Source organism: Pavona decussata, unplaced genomic scaffold (genome assembly GCF_977016875.1).
Source record: "Pavona decussata unplaced genomic scaffold, jaPavDecu1.1 SCAFFOLD_198, whole genome shotgun sequence".
Taxonomy (NCBI): Eukaryota; Metazoa; Cnidaria; class Anthozoa; order Scleractinia; family Agariciidae; genus Pavona; species Pavona decussata.
In genome coordinates, this window is record NW_028145606.1 from 1885726 (window position 1) to 1900135 (window position 14410).

At 37.7% G+C, this 14410-nt stretch overlaps 1 protein-coding gene across 2 annotated transcripts; it reads left to right on the forward strand.

Moving 5' to 3' along the window:
- The first annotated feature begins 2678 nt into the window (after positions 1 to 2678).
- On the forward strand, positions 2679 to 12467 carry LOC146461510 (sepiapterin reductase-like). Of its 2 annotated transcripts, none has more exons than XM_085086838.1 (6): positions 2679 to 3110; positions 8195 to 8265; positions 9583 to 9731; positions 10728 to 10878; positions 11240 to 11359; positions 11863 to 12467. In XM_085086838.1, exons 1-6 carry the CDS (start codon positions 2912 to 2914, stop codon positions 11881 to 11883), a joined length of 711 nt encoding a protein of 236 aa, XP_084942964.1. In that variant the 5' UTR covers positions 2679 to 2911; the 3' UTR covers positions 11884 to 12467. The 2 variants fall into 2 exon arrangements, with proteins under 2 accessions (XP_084942964.1, XP_084942963.1); XM_085086837.1 differs by having other exon boundaries at positions 2687 to 3110; positions 11844 to 12467.
- The last annotated feature ends 1943 nt before the right edge of the window (positions 12468 to 14410 follow it).

Below are 14410 nucleotides of genomic sequence, written 5' to 3' on the forward strand. Positions count from 1 at the left end.
TATCTCACACCTTGAAATATTCCATACTGTGGCTCCAACAAGATACGACAATGCACTTACTCGCAACTGTCTTGCGTAATCTATTAGGTAGTTATAACTTCGGTTATGTTTAATTTGGAGTCTATGCAAGCGTGAAAGTCTAAAATCGTAAAAACTACTCGGAAGTTCTTCCGCGTCTGTGAACGGAATCCTCAATCATGCAACCATTCAACTGTTAAAATGAAAGTTTTTTTTTTTTTTTACCGTGGCTTTGTTTTTGGTCTAACATGTTTCTAAAATGAACTGATTTGGTTTGTTTTTCACCAAATTGGTTGCAGTTGCCGCACTTATGGCTGTCATCTCTCTCAGTACTTTAGCAAAAGAAAATCACCCAAAACAACGATTCATTTATTGAAACACTTCCTAATTTAATATATTATTTTACTCTTTTCTTCCAGTGCATTAACAACAACAACAACAACAACGTTGAATCCAAAGCAGATCCTCAGTTCGACATGTGCCTCGTTTTGATACCGAGTTTGCTTTCAGCGTTTTACCATCATGCACTCATGCCAATTTTAAGGAAGATTTAAGATTTTGAGGAAGAAATGAAAGATTTAAGGTGATCGGATCTTACTATTTTTAAAATGAACGTCTTCAAAGTTGATAGAAGTAACGAATCTCCTGCAGCTCGGTGGTAGAGCATCCGAACTAGTAATCGGAAGACTATAGGTCTTACTCCTGTGGAGAAGAGCTCAGATTTTCTCCTTGCGAGTATGCCTGTGTCACTTTCGGAAAAAAATACGTCTATTATTTCACCAGGCTTAAAATATAATATCACATTTCTTTCCTCAAAGATGTTGTTAATGTTAGCTCAATGAAGCTTTCATCCTTGTCTTGATCTGTAACGCACTGCAGAGAAATGATATCAATTGAAAACATTTAATTAAATACACTTAATCTGACCAACCGATGGATGCCTTTGAGGTTCATTTAATTATATGATTAAAATCCAAAGAAACTGAACTAAAACTAAAACAAGAGACCTTATAAAATGCCATAAAGCTCAACTTGCTTCACTAACTGAGTGTGTGCGCGTGGAAAGAGCGACGATCTGACAATAGAGGGTCAGCTCGGAAAGTATGATGTAAACGCAGATTATCAATTTAACCAGAAATTGGCGTTATAATATATTACCTGAATGAGAAGAGAGTTTTCACAGATGTTTTTATAAGAGAAATCGTGTTACTACTCCACCCAAAACCAAAAAAGACTGCTGGGAGGCGATTCAAAACTTATACCGGCCAAGAACACTCGGGACTTCCCGCGCGATTCCTTTGGTGGTCTAAGCAGGTTGCTTGCGGGTGCTTTTTAACCGTAATGACAACATAAGGCGATAGTGCTTTTTAAATGTGATTTTACACGAGAAAATTTTTAACGATGATTTTTAATGCAACATTAATTTAGTTGCGGCATCGCGTTGCGGCGTCGTTTTGAAGATAGATCAAAAACTTACAAGTGTTGTCGCAACACAATCGCTTCGCTAAACCTTGTGCGCGCTGTTACACGAGAGCAACGTTTCGTTAAAAATCGTCCCGTATGTAATATAACATCACCTCACTGGTGTACTGTTTCTGCTCACTGAGCAAGGAAATCAATGAGCATGGATAAGGAAAACATAACTGAAAAAATCACAACCTCGTTCTAACGGTGTCTTCTCTTGCCGTTCCCTGGAGTAAGAGAGGACGGAAAGTGGAAAGACCCTAGAAACGAGGTTGAAATAATCATTCAAAAAAGTGAGTCTATCTATAGATTTTTGGGGGAGAGGGGAGGGGTGTGTAGGGAGGAGGTAGGATGAACATGAAACGGTAAATTTCCGTTTCACAATCACCTTGTGGTCAGCAGTTTTTGTGTTTCGTGTGTGTTTCTCATGCGAGCAAATTTAATTTGGCTAGAATTGTTTCACTAAACTTGTCAGTCGTCTTCAAAACCCCTATGGTAAATATTGGTGTTTAAAGATAAAATAGTGCATGCCGTCCACCTTAGCGAGAGTTCAACAATGAAATGAAATAAAACAATGAAATAAAATTACAGATATAAATTGGCGAGGACGTAATCTCGTACCCAGATCCACTCACTTTTCAGGAGAGAAAATGTGGTAAAATTCCTTTTCATGTGTCAGAAATGCGACACATAGCACAACTGCGCATGCTCAACATTTGTAGCAAAAAGAAGAATTGGTACATGGCCAATATGAATTTTAAAGATCAGTTTGTCAGTATAAATGTCAGTAATTTTTGACCTGGCTGTATTCAGGAAAAAAAAATCAATTAAATCAAGTTTCTGGGAAAGAAGAAAGCCGCCGCTATAAAAGCTTTGTTGAAGATGTTGGCCAATTTACGCATACAAGCAACACTGTGTTGATACAAGTTACATATTTGTACGGAGAGACAATGCAAGAAAGAAATGTTTGTTTTTAAGAACCTGCCGCAGTTTAATGAACGTTACGTTCAGAAGGACAGAAGTGTCAGTCGTCGCGGGTACAAAACAACGGATATTGGGCAAATGTTGGACAAATGTTGGACAAATGTTGAACGGAGTGTTCAAACGGCTTCAACGCCATGTAACATTTTCGAGACGACCTGTTCAAACACCCCGACATTTGGTTCAACAACATGTTGAGCGCATGTTGAGGCAAATGATTCATAGGCCTTGCATGCAGGCCTCGTCCAGTGGCCCCTTCGGTCTCTGTCACGCAACTCACGCCGCAGGGACTGGACAAAAACACGCGAGTTCGTGATCATTTTTATTGACCAATCAGATTGGATAACGTGTGGATTAGCGCGGATGCTAAGGCGTAGGAACGCCTGGTTGTTTTTCACTTGTCGCCATCTTGTTTTTATCTGCGAGAAAGATAAGGTGTTGCGCGAAGATGTTGTTTGTCCCTGGTTCTCGAGTTTGCTGTGTAATTACTGGCGCTAGTCGTGGCTTTGGAAGATCCGTAGCTGTTGCTTTAGCGCGTCAGTGTGCTGATCATAAAACTGAGGGACATTTTATTCTGGTGTCACGTTCTGAGGAAGGACTCCAAGAAACGAGGAATAAAATCATCGAGATTTGCTCAGCCGCTGAAGGTAAGCTTATATTGTAAGTTATATTACATCAGACTATTTCTGTACTGCCTTCTTGAATACACGAATTGATTGATGCCCATGAAACCTTTTACGTGTCCACGACAAAGTCGACTACATGTACGTAACTAAGCTTAAGTTTTGTGAACTCGTCCACATTTGAACCTTTGCGGTGGGACAATCTGTACCATTTACAATGTCTGGCATGGTTGGTCGAGAGGAAAAAGAATGAAAAACAGAATAACGCTCTCAACTGAAAAAGAAAAAGAAAAATAAACAGTGCAGCTGCAGGTTATATTAGTGCCCAGTGAAAATAGAGCTTTTGAAAGATGCAGGACTGCGGGGGGTGGTTGGGGGGGGGGGGGGGGGGAGTGTTGAATTAGCAAATCAATGGCAGTTTTCTAGGATCTATACTCTCTAATTAAAATCTTAACAATTGTACAATGCAACTAGCCTGACGCACGCTACTGGTGTACACAACCAAAAATCAAGGTTTATTTCATTTTTGTGAAATAATTTGAACTTCGATCAAATTGAGAATTGCCACAGATTTCAAGTTTCTAGACAACTTCTGGTTGGAGGAACGTGTTTTCATTGAAAGGTATTGTGATAACTAAGGATTTGGAAAAACATTTCAGAATAAAAAGTAGCAATATTAAAACATGACGTTTCGGCGATGACATGTCACCATTATCAAATGTAAATTATAATAAGATTGGTAACGTTATATAAAGAAAGGAAGGTGTGAAATTACATTAGAATAAAACGAGATGGAGTAAAACGAAAGAATGTGCAAAATTAAATGAACAGTTTTGCTGGTATGGAGTCTTTTTGAGTGTTAAGAGTCGGTGCCTTATTTACGAGGTGCTTCTAATAAGGAAAAAGAGACCAACTCTTAACACTCAAAAAGACTTCATACCAGCAAAACTGTTCATTTAATTTTGCACATTCTTTCGTTTTACTCCATCTCGTTTTATTCTAATGTAATTTCCCACCTTCCTTTCTTTATATAACGTTACCAATCTTATTATAATTTACATTTGATAATGGTGACATGTCGTCGCCGAAACGTCATGTTTTAATATCGCTACTTTTTATTCTGAAAGGTATTGTGAAAAGAGAAAATAACGTCACAATGGTGAAAAATATGAGTATTTTGAAGGCCACACATAACATTTGCAGTCTGATTGGCACATTTTTGAATTTCTCCACTTCAAGTAACAGAACACAAAGTATAATTTGCTTTCTCTCTAATTGAAAAAAACTTATGAGTTTTTGTTGTCTTGAAAACTGTGTCTAAGAATTAAAAAAATAAGTAAGTTATAGTAACAAACAGCAAGGGGACTAATATTTTACCTTCATTGTGAGTAACGAGGTCAATTTCTTTTAGACCGTCTTTCTGAATTTTCAGTCCTTACTGAGATGCAAATAAAAGACATTCCAAATGCTCACAAGTTGAGCTTCCATCCTATATGGGGTATTGTTTTTAATTTGGAGAGCTTGCCCTAAAATTGCAATTATTGTTTTCAAGATCAGACTGTGCTTTTTGAGACTGAACATACAGCTGGGCATGCCTTAGCGCGGATTACAAATTTCTGAGTGTGCCAGAAGTGTGCATAACCTGTGCACAAGCTGTGCTTAAAGTAAGCTTAAATTTGTGCCAAACTCTGGTTGTGCCAAAACTGTGCCAAGGTTGAGCTTGCGAGTTTCGCTTTGTGGTTGTTCTTTTGCTGCTTTCACAGTGTGTTCATGTTGCATGATAAGTTCTACAATGCTACATATTTACATTGTACCTAAGTTGTTAAAAGACTGATGAGACATTTTCAAAACCGTTTCATCTTCTTATCCTCGCAAGAAAACAACATCTTAAAATGAATAAGCGCGTGCAAGAAGACATCATTAAAATTGTGTACTGTATTTTCAAACTTCTTTTAATTGTGTTTCAGACTCTAAAAATGTTAAATTGTTTTTACCTAATATCGAAAAACACAAATCCAAGTTCCAAATCGCTGTTTCATCAAATTAAATTATTTATTCAAAAATGTGCTGTCTCATTGTGCATGTACAATTTGTACTTGTGGCAAGGACTTGTGCTGAATAAATAACTTTGCCTCTTTTGTTATTTTAGGGTTAATTCTTCACTATAACTCAATCCCTGCAAATATCAGAAACCTCGAGAGCTGAATTTTTTTGCCTTCACTAAACTTAGCGCAAGCCAAAAAATGTAAACAATTAAAGCGCAAGTGTTTGCATTTTCCATAATATTTACATATTATATAGTGTTAAATTTACTGGTTCAAGCTCTATTTTACACACACCAAAAAAAAAATCCAATTCTTGTTTGTTTTCCTTGCTTCCATTTTTTTCTTTCCTTTTCATGGTGATGAAAAACTATTAGCTGTCAAATTAAAAGCGTCAGATGCCAGTTCTTTATTGCTGAAAACTGTGCGTAAAATGTGCTTAAACTGTGCCAAAACTGTGCCTAGAATGTGCCAAGACTGTGCATCAAAATTTTCTTACTCACCAATATTGTTCATTCACCAATGGACGAATTTTGTGCCTAAGCACCATGTTACACTTGTGTACACCAGTAGCGTGCATAAGGCCAACTCCAGGGATTTGATTGGCTTAGCAGCCATGGTATATGAACCATTATACCATGCCCTAGAAAAGCCACTACACTGTCTTAAATTGTCTTCTGGATGTTCTTGCAATGTGAAATCAGCAAGGTATAGCAATTTCAATATACACTGTAACAATTATTATTCCACTGACACTTTTGGATATGACTTAATTATCTATCATCTCATATCCAATACGCTTATGGAATATTTGTTAAATAGACCATATAATGATGTCATAAAATGTTCAAACTCAACGGATGGCTTGTGTTTTCACTGCCAAGTATTGAACACTTTATCTGAGAGTCATATTATGGTCTATAAGAGTCAGTATAGACCATAGAAAGCTGCAGTTGATTTGTTTTATACAATGACAAGGGAAAAGTATGACCGGAAAAGGTTTTATTTTCCGTTGAGAAAGCGTGTATATGTTATGCATTACATTTGGAATCGCTTTCATTGTCTGTATTCTTAGAGACAATACCTACAGAATGAGCCAATCAGCAGACTGAAATTTTGACATTCATTGAAAATGATGCATGAATAAACACAAAAACAGGAGACCAAAGCTTTTAAAACTGCTGCAGAATATAATATTTTTTTTTGTTGCAGTGGTTCAATTTTATCCATGGTTCCATTTTTGTTTTCCTTTGTTTTTGTATAATTATGGTAATGTATGATAATGAGTATAACACAAAGGAAAATAAAAAATATACCAAGAATAAAATTGAACCAGTGACCATATATTCACTGCAAATGGAGCTAGGAAGGTCAGAAAAGGACATTTTCAGGACCTGGTCCACAACATTGGAGACTGGAAGGTTTTGTTTAAATTTTGTGAAACTCTAGGTTTTTGAAGGGGCCATTTGGCACTGACTAAAATTAAAAACTCAGCTGAATGGGCCATGTTACTCCTTGTTGCCTTTATTAATTTTCATTAGTAATCTGCCTGAATTAGCCTTTGCTAATTTAATAAAAACTAAACTAGTGAGCAGCACTCTGCGAACTGTAGTTGTATAACTTCTTTATTTCTCCTACGCGTTTCGTGTGACTAGCGCACACTTCTTCAGGGAGTTTAACAATACAACATGATGTGCCTGTATATATACCTAACTCATGCTTAGAGTTTACATATTTTCGTAAAAACACACCTACGGAATTGCATATAGGAAAGACAAACCCCGCGGTAATGCGTCTAGGAAACAGGCGGTAGATTTCGGCAAGGCATGACATACTTTGTGTGATATAATTTTGGGGCCCACAGTTTTAACTGTGTCAGATTCAATATCGGACAGTTCAAATAAAGTGATTTAAATTGTTCACCACTTTTATTTTCTTTTGGAGTGCACAAAAGCAACTAGCTAACAACCCATTTTTTTAATGATCTGGAAGATGAGTTGTCCAGAGGTTTTTTTGGACATTATTGTAAGTACTAACATGTACATGTATATCCATCTGGGTATTTTCACTGGATGGCTGACACTAGTACAGTGATGCCAACTCTCGCGCTTTTGGCGGGAGACTTATGCTTTTTTGCCTCATCTCCCGTGCTCCTGCTTTGGTACATAAATCTCCCTAGAGCTTTTTATGTCTACTTTAAATATTGAATACTTAGTGAAAGATTGAACAGCCCTCGGAGGCTCTTCACTGTTGCTAACACGGTTCCGCTGGCTGCCCCTGAAGATTTCTGGACGTCTCTCGATTTTTGAACTCCGTGGGTTGGCGTGTATGCTAGTATGGATAGCGACTTGATCTCTCTGCAGATGAAGACTATATCATGTCACATGATCTACTTACAGTCAATCTACATGATGACCCACCAGTATTTTTTTGAAATTGAATGGAGTTTTGAAATTTACAACTCAGTTTTGAACATTGCCAGTGAGATTTCAGAGTTCCCTGCATAGAAAATTCCCTTGGCTAGCTTATTGAGGTATAAAGCCATGAATTCTTTACATTACAACATCAAGTATTTCAAAACTAACAATAAATTTATTATTTCCAAAGTATTTTTGAATTTTTTTTATACAGTTAATGGATCTTTTTTGGAAAGAATGATTTCAATAGAAATCTTCAAAATTCCATTCAAATGCCGAACATTACAAAGGAAAATTTGAATGTTCATTTCATTGTTGGAAATACTGGTCATGCATAATGTAGACTGACTGTCAGCCAATCAGACTCAGACAGAACTTAGGGGTGAACAGCAAGGAGAGTAACGAGTACATTTGGCATCACAATGGCGAGGGTGAGAATGAGAAATATGGTACAATTGGTGCTAGAGAAATAATTTACTGTACATGCAGTAGCTGTCTTGAGTCATAAACTGTGTATCTCCATCCCAGTTCAAAGTTTCATTCATGAGTGTTTAGATTTGTTTATGATAGTGTGTTACACTGCATGTAATCAATGACAAGTAATTCTCAAATGATTGTGGACTTCATTGAAGCTACATTTTTGTTGCAGTTCATGTTATTGTTGCCAGTCTTGGTGAGATGAAGACATTGGAAGAAACTGTAAATAATGCCTTCAGTAAGGTAATTAAATTATAAATACATTCATACTCTTCATTCTTTCAAATCTTACTTGTAAATATATTTGTTATTCCAAATAATTATAAGCTTAAGCTCAGGGCGTACATACAGTATAAATGAAAAAGCCAAAACCTGATGATAATTTTAGGACATATAAGATAAACAATTGAAAGAGTAGATTCATCGTGTCTTTAAATTTTGACAACAAATGAACAAAATCAAAATCTCAAGTGACAGTTATATTTTGTATAAACTATACCGTCATCAGACTAAAAAATTAATGCATACAAAATTAGGAGCTTAAATATGTATACTCTTGAGAACAGGCAGAGTTCCCTTCTGGATTTCAATTCTTTGTTTAGTGATGGCCATTGGCGTTTGATGTGGAACGCCTCTTTATAAAATAGCAGATAATAATCTAACACCGTGGTGTTATTCTGAACTACATTGATTGCATCTTCGTTGTTTCCAGAAATAGTTGGTGTAGTGATGTTATTTAAAGTATCCGGTAAATTAAATAAATTGTGGATAAAGGTTAAATGTTCGCATGTGCGCACTGTAGATGTTTATCCACTGTAGATTTAGATCATTTTAGAATATTTCAGATTTATTTTAGATCATTTTAGATCATTTTAGGTCATTCCTTGTTTTCGTAACTACAAATGTTTGGTTTTATCAACACAGTTGGTATTAATTTTTTTTGTAAAGAAATTTGAGTGCTGATGTTTAGAGCATTAATTAGCCCTTTGTCAGCATCCATTCTTGAAACATCGCCACTCAAATTGAGCCTAATGGTGGCCAAATTAAGTTTAGTTATCAACTCTGTTGATACACCAAACGTTTGTTTCCACTCCCCACCAATGCAGTAGTACCACAGTTTCTTTACAAACCACCCCTCCCCCCTCCCACTTCCCTATCTAAATGCACTTTAGGTTGGTTACCAGTATATAATGCCTCAAGTTAGTAGATTTGTTACTCAAGATTATCCTGTGAAATGAAATGGAATATCACCTGATACTTAGCCGACAAGGCTGTAGTCACTGAGTTTGCTGAAATCAAAAGACTGAGCAGGATAACTGTTTAATTATTCAACACATTAAAACCAAAGAGCTCTCAATTTTATTGCAGAAGAGATTGGGATGATCTTGATTTTCTCCACCCTACAAGAAATTGCGTATATCACAGGATATCTGTTGACTCTGGGTCCATGATGAATATTTTATTCTTTGCACTATGACCTTATTTTGGGCAGTGTTACAGTGTACATTTGCTTGTGTTGAATAATAAATTTCAATGTTCAGGCAGTCTCTTTGTGTTTAGGTTGAACCATCTAAACTCACTCATGCCATTCTTGTGAATAATGCTGGATCACTTGGTGATGTATCAAAATGTATTAAGGATCTGTCAGGCAGTGCTGAGGCCCTTCAAGATTATTTCAACCTCAATATTTCTTCTCCTATGTTTTTAATGTAAGATTTTTTGTTTGGTAAATACAGTACATGTACATCTATCTTGTAACACTTTCTGGCATTTCCCCATGAAACTTTGTTTTTGATTTGTGGGAAAGTTGTTGTTCAATTTTTCTACACAAGACAGTTACATGTATCTGATTGTCCTGTGGATGGCTAATCTCAGAGGAGACCACATTTTACAATGTATTATCATTATTTGTACTGTACAGTGTATGTAACAAAATTCACAATTGAAGGAGTGCCTGGAAAAGAGCCCCTGGTGACTGATAAACTGCTAGATTCTCCTTCCAAATTACCTTGTGTTTCGTTGTAAAGATCAAGGGGGGGGGGGGGGGGGATTTTCAAGATGTGCGATCAAGAGTCACGTATGGCCTTTTTGAACACACCACTTTAATTGTGATTAATCAATGGTTTTTTATTTGCTTATTTTGCACATAATGCAATCCCAAGTGTGCCTTGTGAATTTCCCACTGGAATAAAATTTATAGCAACAGGAAACAATAATAATTACTGTTTTGGACTAGAAATTATCTGGTGGACTTGTTTTGGCAGGAAAGGGCTTAGCAGAGACATGTGGTTTACAGAATGTATAGAGTCATTTCATATGGACTTTTTTAATCGTGTTCTGCGTGGTTGGGTTTTTGAGTCCAGCTGAAGCCTAACACGACTTTTTTGAGTCTAACTTGTAACTTGGTCTCATTTACACTTACCCATCCCAAGTATACCCTAGCACCCCCACCATTGGGCAATATATTGTACTAGTTATACAAATGTGTATTTGCAGTACATAGTATTTTACAAACACTTTTCACTTAACTTTTCCAATTCTTTGCTAAACTTGAGCAAAATGAAGAAGTCAGGTGACCTAGAATTTAACATAAGACAATATAATATCTGCTCTCAGCCCTTCGAGTATCGTAACATTTCTTTTAGTGAATTGTCCTTAAAGATATTATGCTTACTGGTGTGGTGGCTTGTACATCCTTTCCTCAGATCAAAGTTTCTGCTGAGATTTAAAGATGCTAGCTGCACTGTAGTGAATGTGTCATCACTCATGGCAGTCGAGTCGTTTTCTTATTTCTCTTTGTACTGCACTGGAAAAGCAGCTCGGGATATGATGTGTCAGGTGCTGGCTAAAGAGGAGGTAGTCTTTTTTTTTTAATTTTCATAGAGAAAAATATTGGTTTATGGCACTAAAACAACCTTTAGTATCCAAGTAAGCGGTCATGTGAGAAGCATCCAAAGGGATTGAAACAGCCGATATTTCTCACAAGAATCGATATTTTTCAAGAAAGCTCCAGTATCGCATATCTGGTATCGATTTTAGCCCACCCTTACCAGAAACCGATTCCAGATTCTCCATAGGGATCCCAACATTTGTGCGTTCTAAAACTCCACAGGCCTCTCAATAAGTCTCTAGAATCTCCACGGGGCTAGAATAAGCGATAATGAGCTGCACCATTTTCATGAACCACTCAATTCACCTGTCATTGTGTTTTCCTCAGGCGAATGTGCGAGTTCTGAGCTATGCTCCTGGTCCTCTGCAAACAGACATGTACGAGGAAATATGCGACACGTGTGGCAATCGAGAAATCGCGGAAACCTTCAAGGCTAGTAAACAGCAAGTAAGTACTATTATTATTTAGTAGATAACTGGCAGCCTGTTCACTGATCCTCTTTTTATTTAACAATTATTCAGTGAGCGTGAGCGAGCATTCGATATGAGATGATAGATAAAAGAAACCCCTGGTACACAGGGTAACAAGTACAATGTAGTGCAGGCTAGTCAGTGAGTCAGATAACTAAAGAAACAAGGGACAGCAAGGGGTAACATGGACCATTGGACTGAGCTTTCAAGTACAGTGTACAGCCCGTGCCAAATGGCCTCTTGAATCTGGCCAGCAAATCGTAGCGTATAAACTGGCCTCTAGCCAATCAGTACGGCCGGGCATTCCGGAAGACCCAGGGGCATATAGTGGGGGGCAAGGCAAAGTCCCCCCCCCTCCCCCACCTTACAGCTGTAACTACCTGCCCCTTGGTCTCAAAAACTAGTACAGGGTGTATGTTATACATGAAATTGTTGTTAAAAGATAAAAAATTCATTTTCAGAATAAAATCCTTTCACCAGATGATTCAGCACAGAAACTGATCAGCATATTGAAGGAGAACACTTTCTCTTCCGGGTCCCATGTTGATTATTTTGACTAACAACAACAACAACAACAGCAAGATACAATCAACTGAAAACATGCTACAGGGCATGGATCCTAAACCTTGGAGTCTGATCAGCCGGGAGTTGAAAAAAAGGGACATCTGAAGCCAGGAGGTGCAGGAACCGAAGATCATATGGAATGGACAGTTACTGTCACAAAGCCAAGTTGCACAACCACCATTGTTGTGGTTCGAATTGGCAAAAGAAGTATCGTATCACTATAACACTCTCTAGTGAAAGTGAATTTTGTAACCTCACTGCTGGGGAACTTAATCTTGATAATAAATGTTGTTTGAATTTTCTCTTTTGGTGCAATACCGCTAAAATCTGGGTCGGTTGGACAATGTTAAACGAAGAGAAAAACAGGAGGGGAGGGGAGGGAGGGGATGGATAACCAAAGGCATTATTTTAACAGCCAATAGATCAAGTCTGAAGGGAAATGTTGTTATTGGTGGGAAAACATGTTTAAGGAGGTTCCTTCAGTTAGGGCTCAGCATGAAATAAAATTTATCATGTAATCATCTTGTGCTGTTTATTATTCTGGTTGTTCTAACTTATAAGTTTATAGGTGAAATCCTTAAAAACTTTGGTAGTGTTAAGTATGTTGTGCAAGGTGTTTATAATTTTTTAGTCTGTCGAGGAAATCACAAAGTTTAAGTCTGGTTGAAATCCTAAATTGTGACCATTCAAATGAAAGCTACTGAGCCGTACTTTTCTGTGGTGCTGTTTAGTATACTGTACGAGATGGTTCTAACTTTTGTTTGATGCTATGGATGAAAATCATAAAAGTAAAATCCTGTATCCCGTCTTTTTGGCTGTCATCCAACTTGTCGCACTATCTTTCCTGGGAGGGAGTTCAGTTCATTCGCCACAGCGAAGGAGTAGTTCGATGTTTGTAGCAATCCTCCTTTGTTTCAATTTGTGCACCTTACTTACTTATGCTACTGCGCATCTCGGTATTGTCCGAGAAATTCGGGTTTCTTCTACTAACACAAACAGGAGGTAACCACGCATTATTCAAAGATTTGGGCGAAATGCTGTACATTGTTATGTATTTTAAAGCGTTTCTGTAATAATGTTTGTTAATTATCTCAGAAACATGCGTGGCTATCTCCTCTTTTCTTTTCTTCTTTTCTTATAAACCACTGAACTGCAGCAATATGAATGTTTTCAGTTCCGCAATCGTTCGTGGGAGCCCACATTACTGTTGAACACAGTCAATGAAGCATTGAACGGTGATCATTGGGTCTTTATTTGTAGAGCCATCTTCGAACCATAATATGCATCGACTATATTACCATCTATCGCACCATAAATGCAGAACCCGTACAGTTATAATTTATCGCACCCATCATGATGGCATATGAAGTAAGGACCCGCAAGCTGCATACCTCCTTCTCCTAAACCTTCTCTTCCATCGCATCTCAACACCCTTTGGTTCCAGACCTTTAATTAATGATACGCCTGAAAAATTTGATGCTGTTTTGGTCGAGAGAATTAATGTGTACTACTGTTAGAGACAGCAAGAGAACTCAAAATGACAGGAAAACACACCAAACATGCAATTCGTAATTTTTAGAAAAAATGTTGTCTTTTTTCTCTATGAAGTCGTTCCTGGCTGCTTCGCATGCTGTTTGGCTGGCTATTCTAATGGGAATCGTTTTCGTCTTATCCAAAACAAAAACCTTGGTCGTGAGATGAAGCCGCACTCCGCACTCTCCAGTGCGCTCATTGAAACAGCATTTCCTTGACACATCCCGTTCCGATTCACGATCATAGGGATCCAAGAAGGTCGCAAATGTACAGGTTTTTGAATACGTCACCGAAAATAATAAGACCAACTAAATTGGGCTTTAACGACATCGACTTTTTTCTTATTTCTATCGTACTTAATTTCAAGGTACGTACTTGCTTGTCTTGCACACTTCTTTTTGAAACTTTTGACAGCTTATGCTACACAAACACATGCATGTGGGAGTGACACATGCCGCTTAACATTTCATGACCCATGACGTAACCACCGTGAAAGGGTTTACTGTTTCACCGGAAGTAACTCTGTTTAAAGCCGAACGCGAATTTTTGTGTGCTCGGATACAACACTTGGTTTAAAGCTTCGGAGGGCACTAAATGGAAGACAAATAAAATTGTAAAACATTATTGGGTTCTTGTTTTTGATGATAGTATTCTAACGCATTAATAAATAACGTTACCGTTTTGTATTGCTCTCCCGCTTCCCGCCCTTATCTCTCCCATACCCCTTCCTCCCACTTTTTTCCCGGGATCCCGCCCCTCCCCCCCTGTCCCCTCCACTTCCAGGTTCTGACGGTGCTTGAGCAACATGGGAATTTTCAGTTTTTCCTCAACTTCGTTACCTTTAGTGACATTAATGTTGACAGCTATTATATAATTCGTTGAGAATCACCACTGAACTCAATATTTTCTAAACTAGTCATGATCTCTCATT

What these genes read in the sequence shown, in the direction of transcription:
- LOC146461510 (XM_085086837.1), top strand. Translation starts at nt 2,912, where the DNA reads ATGTTGTTTGTCCCTGGTTCTCGAGTTTGCTGTGTAATTACTGGCGCT. An exon ending in GATTTGCTCAGCCGCTGAAG is followed by an intron (nt 3,111 to 8,194) that starts GTAAGCTTATAT and finishes TTTTTGTTGCAG; the next exon opens with TTCATGTTATTGTTGCCAGT. An exon ending in TAAATAATGCCTTCAGTAAG is followed by an intron (nt 8,266 to 9,582) that starts GTAATTAAATTA and finishes CTTTGTGTTTAG; the next exon opens with GTTGAACCATCTAAACTCAC.